The sequence below is a fragment of the Eleginops maclovinus genome, chromosome 2 (genome assembly GCF_036324505.1).
Source record: "Eleginops maclovinus isolate JMC-PN-2008 ecotype Puerto Natales chromosome 2, JC_Emac_rtc_rv5, whole genome shotgun sequence".
Classification (NCBI taxonomy): Eukaryota; Metazoa; Chordata; class Actinopteri; order Perciformes; family Eleginopidae; genus Eleginops; species Eleginops maclovinus.
In genome coordinates, this window is record NC_086350.1 from 22,812,818 (window position 1) to 22,828,074 (window position 15,257).

Below are 15,257 nucleotides of genomic sequence, written 5' to 3' on the forward strand. Positions count from 1 at the left end.
CCTTTTTGTAACAATAAAGAGGACAATTAAAGTATGCCTTTAATTGAAAGAACCTTTGATAAGCCTATTAGAAGCAGCTGGGAAAATAAGATGAGAATGACTAATGTAAGCAGTTTTGTTTTCTTGTTTTTTTACTGTTCCCTGTGTGTGTTTTGGTGCTACAGGGTTACATTAATGCCGGTGTAGAGCAATGCCTGCGTGTGCTGTATCTCCCTGGTGTCCCCGAGGTGTTTGAGAAGCAGCTGCAGCTGCAGGTGGCTTTCCTCCCGCCGCAGGACATCATGCTGACCGGAGAGGGCGTGTTCCCAAGGATCGCACTGAATCTTCCAAGAAACCTGTGTATGCATCAACATGAACTCACACACACAGACACGATCATAATCCTTCATAACGAGCCAACAAGATGCTAAATAACAGATAAACAACTGTTTTCAAAATCTATTACTATGCGTAAGAAAAAAAAAGCTGTGGTGATGCACAGCCATGCAACCATGGGATAGTACGTCTATGTTTGGCTTTCTACTTATGGCTTTTGCATTTGCGTGGTCTTAATATGTGGAGGTTATCCTGCTGAGCAAAACATTTAACAACAATGAGTTGGCCACAGTTTCCCAATACTCCAAAATCCCATTGAAAAACCCCATTGCTTTTTGTTGAGGTAGTACTTCTGGGTTGGCCTACAAAAAGTAAAGAAGTATTGGCTTTGAAATGTACTCAAGTAAAAAGTACCGATAACTACCAACTGTTTATAGAGTAACAGGTAAATGGACCTCACTTTATATTAATAGAACATCAAAGATCTTTGATCTCAAATTATAATAATGTCATTGTTAGCTAATGAATGTTTCAACGGTGAACAACCACCATTTAGAACACAAGCAAAGAAAACCATAGAGGGGACAGGGATAAAAGCCAAAAGTTCATGGGTTTTGGGTCGACACAATTCGTATTGTTGCGCTGCTCTCTGTATTCTCACTAAGTTCATCCCCCTTCTATCTTTATGTCTGTCATTATTTTGCTAGCTGCGGTTCTGGTACTGGCTGCTTTGGGATAATAAGGTGCCGCGGTTACTTCCAGTTCAGACGATGATGGGAATAGACTTGAGCCGAGTTCTCATTGGTCCCTCTCCTTTAGAGAAAAGCAGGAAATGATGGATACACTGTTCATGTTAGCATCAATAGGCACACAATGCCACCGAACGCAGATTAAAACTAAAGTAACAAGCCTGTTTTGAAATGTAATAAGTAGAAAGTACAGGTATTTGTGTTAAAAATGTAAGAAATAAAAGCAAAAAGTCGTCAGAAAAACAAGTAGTGGAGTAAAGTATTGATACCAGAGAAATGTACTTAAGTACACTAGCAAAGTATTTGTAATCCACTACTTCCCACCTCTGATCCTAATTGCCCAGATTAAATGATGGTGTCAGGTGAAGCCCCTGCGGCTCCTACAGTATTCCTGATAATCATGTCTCCATACTAACAAATATTGAGACAGACATGTGACTCTTCTTTGTGGTGCTGTGACTCCCCGCAGCAGAGGAGTGCTACAGCGATGTGATGCAGCAGGCCAGAGCAGCTGTGGAGGCCGACCGAGTCAGAGAGGAGCTGACGACTGCTGGAGGAAGAGCAGCAACCGAGGCTGACTGCATCCTCACAGTCAGTCACAAAGATAAACATTTCATGCAATGAAAGGAAGCTCACTTTATGCAATGTAGTAAAAATGGTTCAATGTGTTTTAGTACACGAGAAACAAGCGGCTCAAGACAGAACTCGTTCAAAGTGCATCCTGTTTCCTGTTTAGTAGGTTTTATGTAGACCTGTCATTTTTAAGAGTTTGGCCTATTTTAAATTCACTTACACATTAAGGTGTTTGTTGAACCAATTTGATCTATTTACGTTTGTTAATTTCTCTTATATTCATCCAAATTTTTCATAAAATAATGCATTGTTAGCATACTGAAACATAACATTTTAGAACACGTGATATACAACAAAGTAATACAAATGTAGTGTAGTGTTTTGCCTGATGCCCCCTCAGTGTTTTGCAACTAAATCATTTTTAAAATAAATATCTTAAAAGCCAGAAATCGTACATACACCAAGCTTTGCACTTTAATTAATAATTGTATTTGAAAGGTTTGTTGTTTTAAAAGGTTTGTTTAAAGCTTTTTTATATTTATATAACATTCCTAAAAACATTGGTACTGTATTTTTCTAATTTAGGGAGTGATTTAAGGACATATCCAAACCCCCACTCTTAAAAAAGCTTTCCACTCTTAATGTGTTAATGTCAATGTGAAATTTATTAGCACCAACTTAAAGGAAATGCCTCATTTGCTTTTTTAAGTTAATAACGTAGGCTAACGAAAAGTACCTACATGATCATTTTGGGAGGTTTAATGGTGATCTATTACTTGAATGTTTTGGAATAATGACCAGCAGTGTTTACACTTGAAAGGTTATTCATGCCATTGTAGTCAACATGCTCCAAATGTGTTTTTTTTATCCATAGGGGTATGGCAGTGCCACTACATCACTGCTGTGGTTAATATTCTGAAAGGCCTTGCCTGCTTCTTATCTTTGTATTGATTTCTTGTGGAGTAAACAAGAACCATGACAATAGAGATAGCTGTTTTAAGCTTTGAAGCTTATCCACTCAGTATCTACTCGTGGTTTTTTGTTTTGCCTCTACAACAAACATGACACTTTTCTTCTAAATTCACCGAAAAAGTTAGCGTAAGATAACTCCCATCTGCATTTTCAAACATAACAGTTCAAACAAGTTCAAATGTATATTGGATATACCATGTCTTGCAAAATATATGAAATTTGTACAATACATATCTGTACATAAAGCCCTTTTCCTCCCCAAAAATATCATCATACAGTATTCCAAGGAAGAAATCTTCACTTCTAAGTTTGATTAATTCCTATCTATAGTCCATATGTTTTTAATGAGGGGTTTGTTCATATTCCACTCCCTTTATTTAAACATTGTATTCTTTACTTTTTACATTTGACTGAATTATTGATTGATTCCTACAAAGAGACATCCAAAATAACCTCTGTAAATCTCTTATAAGATAATGCCCCATATGAACTCAATCAATTAGGACAATTCAGTGTGATCTATTAATTAACATAAAAATTGTATAGTTTTTTCTAAAGATGCATTGTTACCAACGTTCAGGCTCAAAATATATTTGAAATACTTTGTAAAAAATTGAACGGTAGTGCGACTACATCAATGCTGAGATGAGGAAACCAGAAGTGATAAAATGTTAACTGGTTTCCGGGTTATAGGACTCCTGCACCAGCAGAATCACAGCATTCAGCCTGGAATCACAACAAGGGATATTGAAATTGTAATTTTACCATTAAATAAACACTAGGGGTCGGGGAAATAATCGATACAGCAAATTATCGCGATACTTTGCGTGGCGGAATTGTATCGATACACGGACGCCGAGAATCGATATTTTATTTTATTAACTATTGGCAAATCCAAATGAAAGTTTTTGGTAACAATTGCTTTTTCAATCCACTAGATGGTGCTGAGCTGTTTCTTGTGCGGTAATGGCCAAGGGTAAAGTCAGTGGGATTGGTTAGTCAAAACAAAGATGGAGTCAGAGGAGAAATAAATCAGAAATTCGCCGGTCGCGTTTAATTCAAAGGTGTGGAATTATTTTGGATTTTTTAACTAGGCAGGGAAGACGGACACACGATAGCAGAGCGAACAGGTACAGGAAGCGTAGAGCGAGGAGATCATTGTCCACTAGTTTATCAATCGCGGATGGCGTCATGCTCGCGGACGGATAAAAAAACTAAAAAAAACTAAATGGGTCGCAAAATACACTTGCGCGGCCGTTAATATACCTGGGCGACCCACCCAAGTAAAGTCTATTTGTGGGAAACCCTGTGTTGTTAAACTTTAAAAAACCATAACTGTGGTCCCGCAGCTCATAGGCGTGTCCAAATGGCGGGCGCTATGAGCTTTCATATGCATTGAAAGGGCGAATAAGAGAGCTTGACACACACATCATTCACAAAGATGTATGTGTCAAGCTCTAGTATTGGCCCCCTAGCTCCGACTGTGAATCACGTAGGATCTCGCGGGATAATGCATCGGAAAAAAGAGAGTCTACCGACTCCGGCAACATTTCTACGCCGTATTATGGCATAAATATGAATAGAAACATATCGAAAACGTTGCGAAAACGCGCTGGCGCGTTTGTCGACCTCCGGGTTTTAATGACAAAGTCGAGTCCTTTCGAGTCATCGCGAGTCCGAATGCACGAGTCCAAGTCCGAGTTCAAATCATTAGTGCTCAAGTCCAAGTCAAGTCACGAGTCTCTACATTTAGCTCACGAGTCGGGTCCCGGACTCGAGTACTACAACACTGCTTATTACTGTCTTTTTAAAGTAATACGTTACATTACATTATTACTGTCTCTGAACTGTAATGTGTTTCACTACTTTTTCGTTACTTCGAGTTACTTTCACCAAAATAACCGCAAAAGTAGCTATGGCTTTAAATACTAAAATGTAGTTTATTGCAGCTCATTAATTAAAGCTATATATGGCAGTAGCTATGCTGAAATTAAACGTATGCTCCGTTTAACATGTTAGTGGAGCCTCTGCACGGCCCTGTAACCTGCTGTATATGAACGAGTCTTTATGGCAACGTTAGCTCACCTTGTCATTGGTGTGTTAACGGGGATTTGGCTGACAAGCTTTCTAAAAGCCGGCGATTCCACAGAGGACAGAGGCTGCCTATCTTCAACACTCTGCCACAAGTCTCTGAAGTTCTCGGGGTTCAAGCAGCATAGCAGACCGAGAGAGAAAGCTACCTTCTGGTGCTTCGGCCTGCGCGCACTCCTGTGTTTTTCTTTTCTTTTCTCCGAGCCTGCAGCTGTCCATTGTGAGCCTGCAGATCAATCGTGAATCTGCACAGCCATATCGCAATAGATCGTATCTCAATACTTAGCATATCGTAGAATCGCAACGATACTATCGTATCGTGGGGACCCTGGTGATACCCACCCATAATAAATACCGTCCAGATTGAATTCTGTTCTACAGTGTATGTGTGGTGAGATTTAAAAGGGGATCAGTCTCGTGAAAATATATTTTGTGGAACCTTGAGTTATTGTTCTATCTGATGAGACTGGGCTGTGAAATGCTTATATAAGCCTTCAATAGTTTTTCAGTAACTTTTGAATGTTTATTTACACCTCCTTCTCTCTCCTCCCTTGCTTTTTCTCTCCTTTATCCGCTGCCTCCAGTATGAAGAGCTGCTTCACATGGAGATTGAGAGAGTTCTGGTCAAACAGAATGCTCTCGCTGTGACCGGAAGCCTGCCGGAGCGCAGAGACTCACAAGGCTCCGCCAGGAAGTGGCACAAACTTAGTCAGTAAGTTCAGGATGGAACAGATGGCCGACTCACAGGATTGAACCAAGGACTGTGTTGAGGAATTTGAAAGAGTTTGGGTTAATGAGCAATATCTCGCTGGGCATGTTTTCTTTTTGTGATACTTGTGCAAATTGATGGATGTCATAGAGTGCAAGGGCAGTTTTTATTCAACGCATATTGTGATGCTTTGTTTAACAACAACTTCTCAGATCCTTTACCCAAGTAAAAGTAGTGATACCACAGTCTAGAAATATTCTGTAACAAGTGCAATTCCTGCAATCATTTATTTACTTAAAGGTCCCCAATCGTGCAATATTTGAACAATATATTGTAGGGTAATATCTATACAAAACATGTCTGTGAAGTGTTTTGCTCAAAATACCAAACAGATCACCCATTGTAGCATGCTTCATACCCCTCTATTCCAGCCCTGTTCCTGAAGTGCTGATTCTGTGACTGTCGCTTTAAATTTGAGCTGAGCTGAAGCTGGCCAAGCTCCTTTGCAACGTCATGCTGCTTTATGTGAAAGGAGTTTTATACCATCAGAAACTCAGCTAAAGATCCAAACCACATCAAGCATTATTTCTGAAACAGTCTGGAGCTCAAACGTTCCTACTGCCTGTTTACCACAAGGACAGTACCTTTTACTGTATATCCGGCTTCTTTACACATATTCTCTCCAGTACAATGTTAGCGATGCTTGCTAATGTAAACACAGACCATATTACTTCCAAAACACGTGGCGTATTGTTTCTGATACAGCACATAGCTTGACACTTCTCAGTGTTTACCACTAGAACAGTGGCATTATATGTATTATACAACAACTCTAAGTCCCTCCTGCAGACATCCTGCTGAATACACAGACGCACAGAGGTGCTGCAGTGGGAATTCAGCTCACAACTGTATATTGTGGACAATAGTTTGGGACGTGTCACGTGGGCGGGACGTTGCCAGGAGCTCAATGTAAAGCCAGCTCACATTTCCGATATGACGTCATAACCGAAGCAAATCTGGATCAGCTCGTTTGTACCCCCGTTTTTAGAGATGTGGGTAAGTTGGAAAAGAGAGAGGGTTGTATTTTCTAACACTTTGTGAGTCTCCTTACACACCGGGGACACATAGTTATGTATAAAATAATAGGGGACCTTTAAGTAAAGGGAGTGTTTTTTTAAGTAGTGTTTTTTTATGTCTTCACTTCTGCCTTTCCCCCCCCCCAGGTTTCCTCTTCCAGAATATGTTTTGGATTTTGGCTATGTCATTCTCAGCAGAGTCCTTAGTCACACTGTAAATGTGACTAATACTGGAGCAGTAGCTGTTTCCTTCCATCTCAACGAAAAACCTCTAGCTGGCTCAGGTACTGCAACACAACTCTTTACTTACTGTAAAGAAGTTACTGTTGGCTACTTCATCCTTGTGTCTTTTTTATGACATATCTCAGGATTCAGAAGAAAAAACAGAGCAATAAAACTCTGTAAAGAAGTGTATGTGTAAGGACAGTTAGAAAGAGAGTGAGGCGAGTATTGAGATAAATTGGTTAATAGCAGGGAAAAACATCTGAAAAAAGACAGAATAAATTGAGTATATCCATAAAACCACACAAAAGACATATACTGTATGTAGACAATACATGTGTACCACAATGGTATTATTATGCAGGCAGTGATTCATGAAATAATATTTAAATACCTGGATTCAAGAGATACTGTTAGGTGGGTTTTTTTTTTTTTGGGGGGGGGGGCATCAACAAAGCCAGGCTTGCTATTGTAGTGTTAAGTGTAGTGTACTATCTTCTTGATCCAGTTTCATATCTCATATTTAACATGAATAAATGACAGCGCTATGTCTTCTTTTTTGACTCTCTACAAGAAAATATGTTTCCCAAAAAGAAAAAAAAAGTGTTTTGCAGCTGACACAAGTTTACAGTTTGATAATTGTTCTGATTAAGCTTCATTGAGTCCTGTGTTTGTAAATGAGACGAGCAGATTCTGTACTGTCTGGAAGGGGTCGTAGAATAACAGTTTATGAATTAAATCAATTGAATGTCTCAAAAGTAGTGCCACATCATTGAGGTGGTATTAAAAACCTGGAAATTAGTTAGCATTTAAACACTTCTGGTTCCCTTATCTTGAAGTCTTGAAGTCAATTTATTTGTTTAATTGTTTTTGGTACGAAGCCTGAAATGAGGTCTGAGGTCAACACAAGCTCAAAAGAGTTTCATAAAATGCTTTCAGTAAATACCCCACCCATAAATGTTCTGCTATGTGTCATAACAACGGTGGTTGCTAAGTTACTTAATGAAGCAAAGATTGATGCTTACAGGGACAACCTCCAAAAATATGTCATCACTGCACCACTCTATATTGTGCCTGTCTTCTGTTTATAATCATTATGTTATCAATCAGCTTTTTTATTTATTTATGTCTCTGAAGTAACTCTTCATATGTTGCTTCTTTAAAGGATTCAGCGCAGAATTTAAAAGGGTGAAAAACCTGCCCTCCGGAGAGACACAGGCTTTCACCGTCAAATTTGACCCCCTTGGAGCCAACCTCAAGACGGGGAACATACAGGCTGTCATGCCAATACAGGTACACGTGGGAATAAAAGAGAAATCATGTCATTATTGCTGTGACTTTTCTGAAAGTTGTTTACCAGCAATACCATCATCTTTTTTTCTGAGGTGACTCTGTTTGGTTTCACAGGTCGCAAGAGGCCCAGTGGTGCAGGTGCGTCTGACTGCAGTGGTAACTGTGCCGGCTATCACTGTTTCCACGGATACACTGCATTTTGACACTATGCAGTGTAGCATGTGTCAGGTGACTACTTTTACTGCCCATTTTATTATACTTTGTGCTATAATCATGGATGATAGCAGCATCTGTTAGCACTATTGTTTTGTTTGCTGTAACAGCCAATCCCAAAACAAATGAACACCACAAACGTGACATCAAAACATTTCAATGGATTGAATGGCAGCGATCGGCTGACTGCTGAAAGGATTTCTTATCTAAAGTAGCTTAACTTAACTAACACAAAGGCAGTCAGATTTAAAACATGAAATACCGCAATGTACTGTATGTAATGTATTGACCCAAATATTAGACGACCCTGATTATTCCCATTTTTGGAAAATACATTTTTGAAGACTAAATCTTGTTTTTCAAAGAAAATAATTTTATTTGAAAATAATGATAACATCACACGTTGTGTTCAAATTTGCCTAACTTGGCAAACAAAAACAAAACAGGCTAGAATGCAATACAACAGTAGAGAATAAAATCAAATCACAGACGTCTTCTCATCCAGCTGCGTCTTCTGCATCGCTGGGTTGTTCGCTCCCACTCCCGCTTTCGTCACTCACAAGGTCTGGTTGGGCTCCCTCCGTCTCCTCCCACATCACGTCACCCTCGCAGCATTTCAGATAATTGGCATCGTAACTTCGCCTCTCTTGTTTATTAACTTACCCTACTTTTGAGCCACTTTGTTCGAGTTGCTCGCTGTGTACGGTTACTTTAAGACGGTGTCTCGCTTGGGGGAATACTCGTTTGGCGCGATCTATTGTTGTGACTGTGTAATTACATCGAAAAGTCTAGACCCCTAATATAAGACGACCCCTCTTTTTCTGATTTTTTTCTAGCAAAAGAAACCCGTCTTGTATTTGGGTCAATACGGTAAATAGTAAAGGTAGATTAATTATGCATGCCAAGCCAACGCTTTATCAGGTAGCATAACATTAGCTATCTTCCTTCTGTCTGGATAATTGTATGATTGACTTTGGGTCTCTAGACCTTAAGGTTTTGTACTCTATTGTTTGTAAACTTGAGATGGACCTCTAAATATTTTAAATGTTTAAATTGCAGACAGGTGTACTGTAGGCACTAACTCATAACACCAGATTGATATTGGTCTATTTTTCAATGCATTCATAAAGACAGATGTCATTAATTAACATTCATTGGTCCTCTGCCTTTGTGAAGAGAAACTGCAGTTTTCCATTAGGCGGACTAAAGCGCATCTACTTTTCACCGTGCTCTCTGGTGTTGTTTTATGCTTTATGAGCGTCGACAACAGTGAGACATATATTCTTCATTGCAAATGTTGGAATTGAAATAAAAAAGTAACCCTCACCCTCTGGTCCACATTAACTCAGATGAATCCCAGTACGTAAGATTATATGAAATATTTTAAAATAAATACAAATGTGTTTATTATAAACTAGTTATGCCTTAACCTATCACTTTGTATATCACAACTCAAACATGTTTTAAAACGTTTCAGAAACCCCACACAGCTCAGTAAACACCGAAATGTGGATTTTATTTGATCATTTCAGTAAAAAAGTAACGTTCATATTTCTCCTTTTGATTAATATAGCGCTGAACATTGAAAACAAAGCACTTTGGAAAGTTACGGTATACTTTCTAAGCTGCTTAATAAGCACCGTAACTTTCATGAAACGCACGGCTTTTCACGGCTGTTTCCATGAACGGCCGAATGTTGTGCCATGGTAAATGTTGCGGCTGCATGGCATTCTGGGACAGCATTTTCTCCTTTCCTTTCCTAAAGGAAGGTTCAGTGTTTCCTAATCTAAAGAAGGTTATAAAGGAAGTTTCAAATCTCCTTTCCTATCATCTAGAGAATTCCAACAATGACTTCCAGGTCATTTCGCTCCGTTAGGAACCTTCCTAAGCTAAACTGATTTTTCAACCGTACCCCCAGGTTCCAATTCCCCTATGGGATGCACAGGTGCTGAACATTTCTGAGTGTTAGCATGGTACACAAATTACTGCCATAATTAAGAGACTTTTTCTGCCTCACTGTGGAGCCATCTTGTGGTCTGATCAGGTTTATCATGTTTTTAAGCATTTTGGTTAATAAGCTCAAGCATTGAAGTGCTTAAAATGGGTTGCAGTTACACATCTTTATCCCATGAACATAACACAATAAAATCATGCATTCTGTTCCATCAGATTTTCCATCTAGATCCTTAGTTTCAAACCCATATAAGCCCTGAGATTAAGCCATTCTTATAATAATCATTATCATTATGATCGTGCAGTGATGTGCAGGAGGTCTAAAGTACAGAGGAGGGAGGTTGTGGATAGCCTTAAAGGTGAGGAGCAGAATCTTACAATCGGTACGGTATTTGACGGGCAGCTGGTGAAGCTGCTGAAGAACAAGAGGGATGTTGTTCATCGGGAGGGTTCTGGTGATGATGCGGGCGGCAGAGTTTGTGGATGGACTTGAGAGGGAGACCAAAGAGAGCGAGTTGCTAATAATAATAAACTTCATTTATATAGTTTCCTTTCAAACGCATATCAAAGTATTTTCCCATAGAAACAAAAAACATTTAAAATACAAAAGCAGCACCTCAAAACATAAAGAACAAAATAAAGCTATAACATCACATAAAAGCAATTCTATAAAGTGGGTTTTTAAAAGTGATTTGAAGGAGCAGGCATTTCTCCAAGCAGGTTATTCCAAAGTCCAGGAGCCCTGACAGAGAGGTCTCTGTGTCCTGCCCGGGACATCAGGCAATAAAGGTTTGAAAGATATCTTGGGGCGAGGCCTCTCTGGGCGTTGTAAGTAAGCAATAAGATTTGAAATTGATTCTCAAAGAAACAGGTAGCCATTGCGAGGAGGCCAGGATAGGTCGTATCTCTTAGTCTGAGTTACAATCCCAGCAGCAGAGTTTAAGATGGGCTGGAGGCAGGAGAGAGATATTTTACTGATGCAAGGAAGGAGCAAATTACACCTATCTAATCTACTGGTGATCCATGCTAGGATAATGTGTTTTTCTCCTGCAAAAAAAAATCACACAAATCTATGCTTATTGCTGACATATCCCTGACCGTGAACAAAACAGGTTACACTCTCCCCCCATTTTAAGGATTTAAACACACTGGTTTTTATATGGTTTTAAATTTAAATTTATGAATCTCAGTGAAAGTGGAACATAATGTTTCCTTATATTTGATTTTTTTGACAGATATTTGTGCTCTTTAATGACGTCAGAGCAACTGACTTTCAAAAGACACAAAAACAGATAAAAAACTAAGTTTGTTTTTGCTCAAGCAACATGAAGGCCTTGTATTAACTGAGTATAATTTATTTTATAACCAAACTAACATCAAAACACACACTGTACTGAGTTTCTTTTTATTGTCTTCCTTATCAGATGAAGACGATACAGCTGTTTAATCATGAGTCCGTGCCCTGCTGCTGGAGCATAGCTGAGAAGGGAACGCCTTTCAAGAAGGTACGACATTTGTCAACTTATGGACAATTCTATAAACTTCTACTACTTGTTTTGTATTTGTATTACCAGGTATCTACTACTAATGTACATGGCATCTAGGGCTAACACAATTAACATATTTCAATATCCAAGTAGCAGGAAATGCAATATGTGTTTGGGGGCTAAATATGTGTTAAAATACATATAGATTTCCTACAAATCTTATTCTACAGGTATAACAAAAGATATGTCTTTGGTAAGGATCCTCTTAAGTGAAACACACCAGGACCATTTCATCTATTTTTCAAAGTTGATTCCATTAAGTCCTCAAATGTTGTAAACCATAGCACGATTGAAAATATCATTTCAAATATTTCGTAATTCTTTCCAAATCCTTATGGCCTCTAACATCTTTAGCTTTAGGAAAACTAAAATACCGGCTTACTGAGGTGACCTAATTGCAATAGGTTGACACGAGCCTCTTTCTTTATTACATTTCATGACTTTAATGCACACAATGCAAACAATATCTTGTTCATTTTAGTAAGTTACACATTGTACACAAAGCTACCTCCTTGTATTTGCAAGGTTTTCCACTTCCATATTTCATGAAAATATTGCTGATTATAATCGTTTTCTTAAAATAGTTTTTTATAATAGTTTTATTTTTTGTGTCTTTCTCTGTGTTTATGTATGTACCAAATACATCAAAATTCCTCGTTTGCATTAACCTACTTGGCAATAAACCTGGTTCTGATTCTGATTTTTGCTCTCTACCAGCGTAAAAAGTTCTCTCAGGAGCAGCAGCCTCCTCAAGAGGTGTTTAAGACGATCCCCAGCTCTGGCTTGCTGGCCCCTGGTGAACGAGTCAACGTCCAGATAAAGTTCAGCCCTGCTGAGGAGGTAAGGTGCTTAACAATACATACAGTATCAGAATTTCATGGCGTTACACAGGTGATGACCTACTGTCCGTGTCTTTGCAGCTTGCTTACTACAGGCAGCTAGCGGTCCATGTGGCTGAGAGCTCCGAGCAGGTGTTCATCACAGTTCAGGGGCAAGGTGAGGAGCCCCGACTGGAGTTCTGCCCATCGGAGCTGGAGCTGGGGCCCTGCCTGTCTGTCAACACTGAGGTTGAAGCAGAGGTCACCGTGAGAAACCCCTGCTCTTTCCCCATCGAGTTCTACTCCCTGGAGTTCGACACACAATTTCTCGAGGAAGAAAAGGTAGCTCTCCTCTGTGAGAATGGAACGGATAAGAAAAAAGAAAGTGACTATTACCATTCTTACTCATAAAATGTTGAGCAATTGGCTAGAAAAACTGAAATAATCTCAAAATAAAAACAAGCAAAGAGGAGTATGCAGTCACATATCTATTTCACCATCCATCCTGCCCAACTCTTCTCGGCTCTGCGTATCCAACTGATTCTTCCTGTTTAAAAACATGTCCAAACTCCAAAAATAGTACCACCTCAAGATAAAAATGGTTTTCACAGCTGTTGCTTTCTTCCAGTTGTGACCTACTCTTAGACCTTCATAATTGTTCGCTAATGAGACACTATTATTTTGGTTGTGTATGTTAATAGAGTGGTGCAGGAATGGATCCTAAATAGAAATTCGTTTTACCACTTCCATTTCCTTTATCATGAACTCAAGGTTTTTTGGAAAGTGTTTGTGTTTGGATACCTGAAATAAGGTTTATTAAAGACGTCAGTAATGAGAGCACTAAACATCATCAATCTGAACATTAGTGTCTTTAGCTTAGCGTGAAGTCATGCAAACTTGATGTTGTTACTTTATAGCCAAAACGTTAACTTTTTTCCCATGCCGATTGCATTTACAAAATACTTAAAAGTTGTGTTAATATGTGGAGTTGTCCTGCTCAACATCACGTGCAATATACTGAAATCAAATGGAAAAAAATCCCTTCTTGTGGAGGGAGCACGTGCAATGCTAACTTCCTGGTTGGCCTACAAAAATACATCCGCACTGCACCACTCTATAGATAAGAATTAGCTCCAAAACCACTGAACACATATCACAGAAAGTTTATTTTGGCTAAGTTATCTTTGTTAGCACAATTTCTCTCCTTGAGATGCCCTCTCCTTTCCTTGTGTCCCTCATACCATGTGATTTTTCTGTTCCTTTTGTGTCTTCTCCTGTCCTGATCCCCCTCTGTCTCCCCTCCCCCCCTTAATTCCATGTAGATCCTGCGTCTGATGCAGGGTTATGATGAGAACAACATGTTGCTACTGCCTCCCAGAGCCCCGGGAGAAAGCCTCACCTCAGAACTGCTCGACTACTACAAGGAGCACTGCACCCAGCTGAAAGATGACGGTAGACATTGTTGTGTATCCGTCACCAACGTACTCAGGAACATTAGGATAAAACACAGCACAGCAACAAATGATTGGAGTGACACTGGACACCATGCTTTGATTACATGTCAACCTTTATGTAAGAAACCAAGTTGCTTAGGATGTAGCGCTCTTCAGCAACGAAACATACTGATTCAAAGACAGTTTACATATATAATAATTATTGATATTTATATAGCACTTTGCATGAACTCAAAGACGCTGTACAGTGTAAGGGAGGGTGGACAAACAAGGACAAGCAAGAAAAAACTACAAAAGAAAAGGCAGTCAACAGGAAGGTGATGACGGGGGGCTGGCACTATGGATAGACAGAGGTGAAGAGATGGGTTTTGAGGCGGGACTAAAAGAGTGTGAGGGACTCGGAATCACGAAGATCTTAGGGGAGGGAATTCCAGAGCCTAGGAGCTGCCACTGAGAAGGCTCTGTCCCCAATGCTACGAGTTTGGATTTGGGAATTGATAAAAGACCGGCTGCAGTGGATCTGAGGGACCGCAGGGGTTGATAGGGGGTGAGATAGCGGTGAGGCCAAATAGTGGAGGGCTTCGCAGGTGAGGACCTGAATTTTGTAATTGATGCGGTGAGAGACAGGAAGCCAGTGAAGTTCTGTGAGGACGGGGGTGATGTGATGCCATGATTTGGTGTGTGTGGAGTCGTGTGGCTGCATTTTGAACCAGTTGGAGTCTCTTGAGGGATGTAGAGCTGATGCCTGTAGAGAAGGGAGTTGCATTAGATGAAGAGATGGATTAGTCGTTTGGCTGCGGGGCGGGTGAGAGAGGGTCGGATTTGGGTGGTAAAATGAGGTACCATGACATACCTGTTTCTATCTAATCCACCTGTGTGTTGCAGAGCCTAACGAGAGCTTGGATGAAGAAGAGGCTGAGATGGATGACACAAACCAGAATGAAAAGACACTGATACAAAACGATGCCCACTCAGCAGACAGCCAATTGGAAGAGACACACACTGTCTCTGGGAAAGCAGCTGAGTTCAGTGAGTACAACCTGAGCTTGAAAGTAAATGACCTTCTCTCTGTAATTATTTCTGTGTGATTTCAGTTGTTTCCCAGATGACCAAAGAGGGAAGCAGTGGGAGACTGGGGCAGTTGGAGATGACCCCTGTCTCCAAAGCGATCGCCCGCCACATGTGTGTCGATCTGTCCCCCGAGGGTCTGGCTGCACGCAACCGCAGGGGCATTGCTATCGTTGTATACGGAGCCCCACTGATAGGTACAAC

At 40.0% G+C, this 15,257-nt stretch overlaps 1 protein-coding gene across 1 annotated transcript in view; it reads left to right on the forward strand.

The window, feature by feature from the left end:
• hydin (HYDIN axonemal central pair apparatus protein) overlaps positions 1 to 15,257 on the forward strand; it is a 127,051-nt gene that overhangs the window by 68,163 nt on the left and 43,631 nt on the right. The window contains 12 exon segments of the mRNA XM_063907149.1: positions 165 to 339; positions 1,534 to 1,678; positions 5,290 to 5,412; positions 6,633 to 6,769; positions 7,873 to 8,000; positions 8,115 to 8,228; positions 11,591 to 11,681; positions 12,414 to 12,553; positions 12,634 to 12,873; positions 13,854 to 13,983; positions 14,871 to 15,014; positions 15,080 to 15,250. Coding sequence (XP_063763219.1) covers positions 165 to 339; positions 1,534 to 1,678; positions 5,290 to 5,412; positions 6,633 to 6,769; positions 7,873 to 8,000; positions 8,115 to 8,228; positions 11,591 to 11,681; positions 12,414 to 12,553; positions 12,634 to 12,873; positions 13,854 to 13,983; positions 14,871 to 15,014; positions 15,080 to 15,250 — 1,738 coding nt within the window.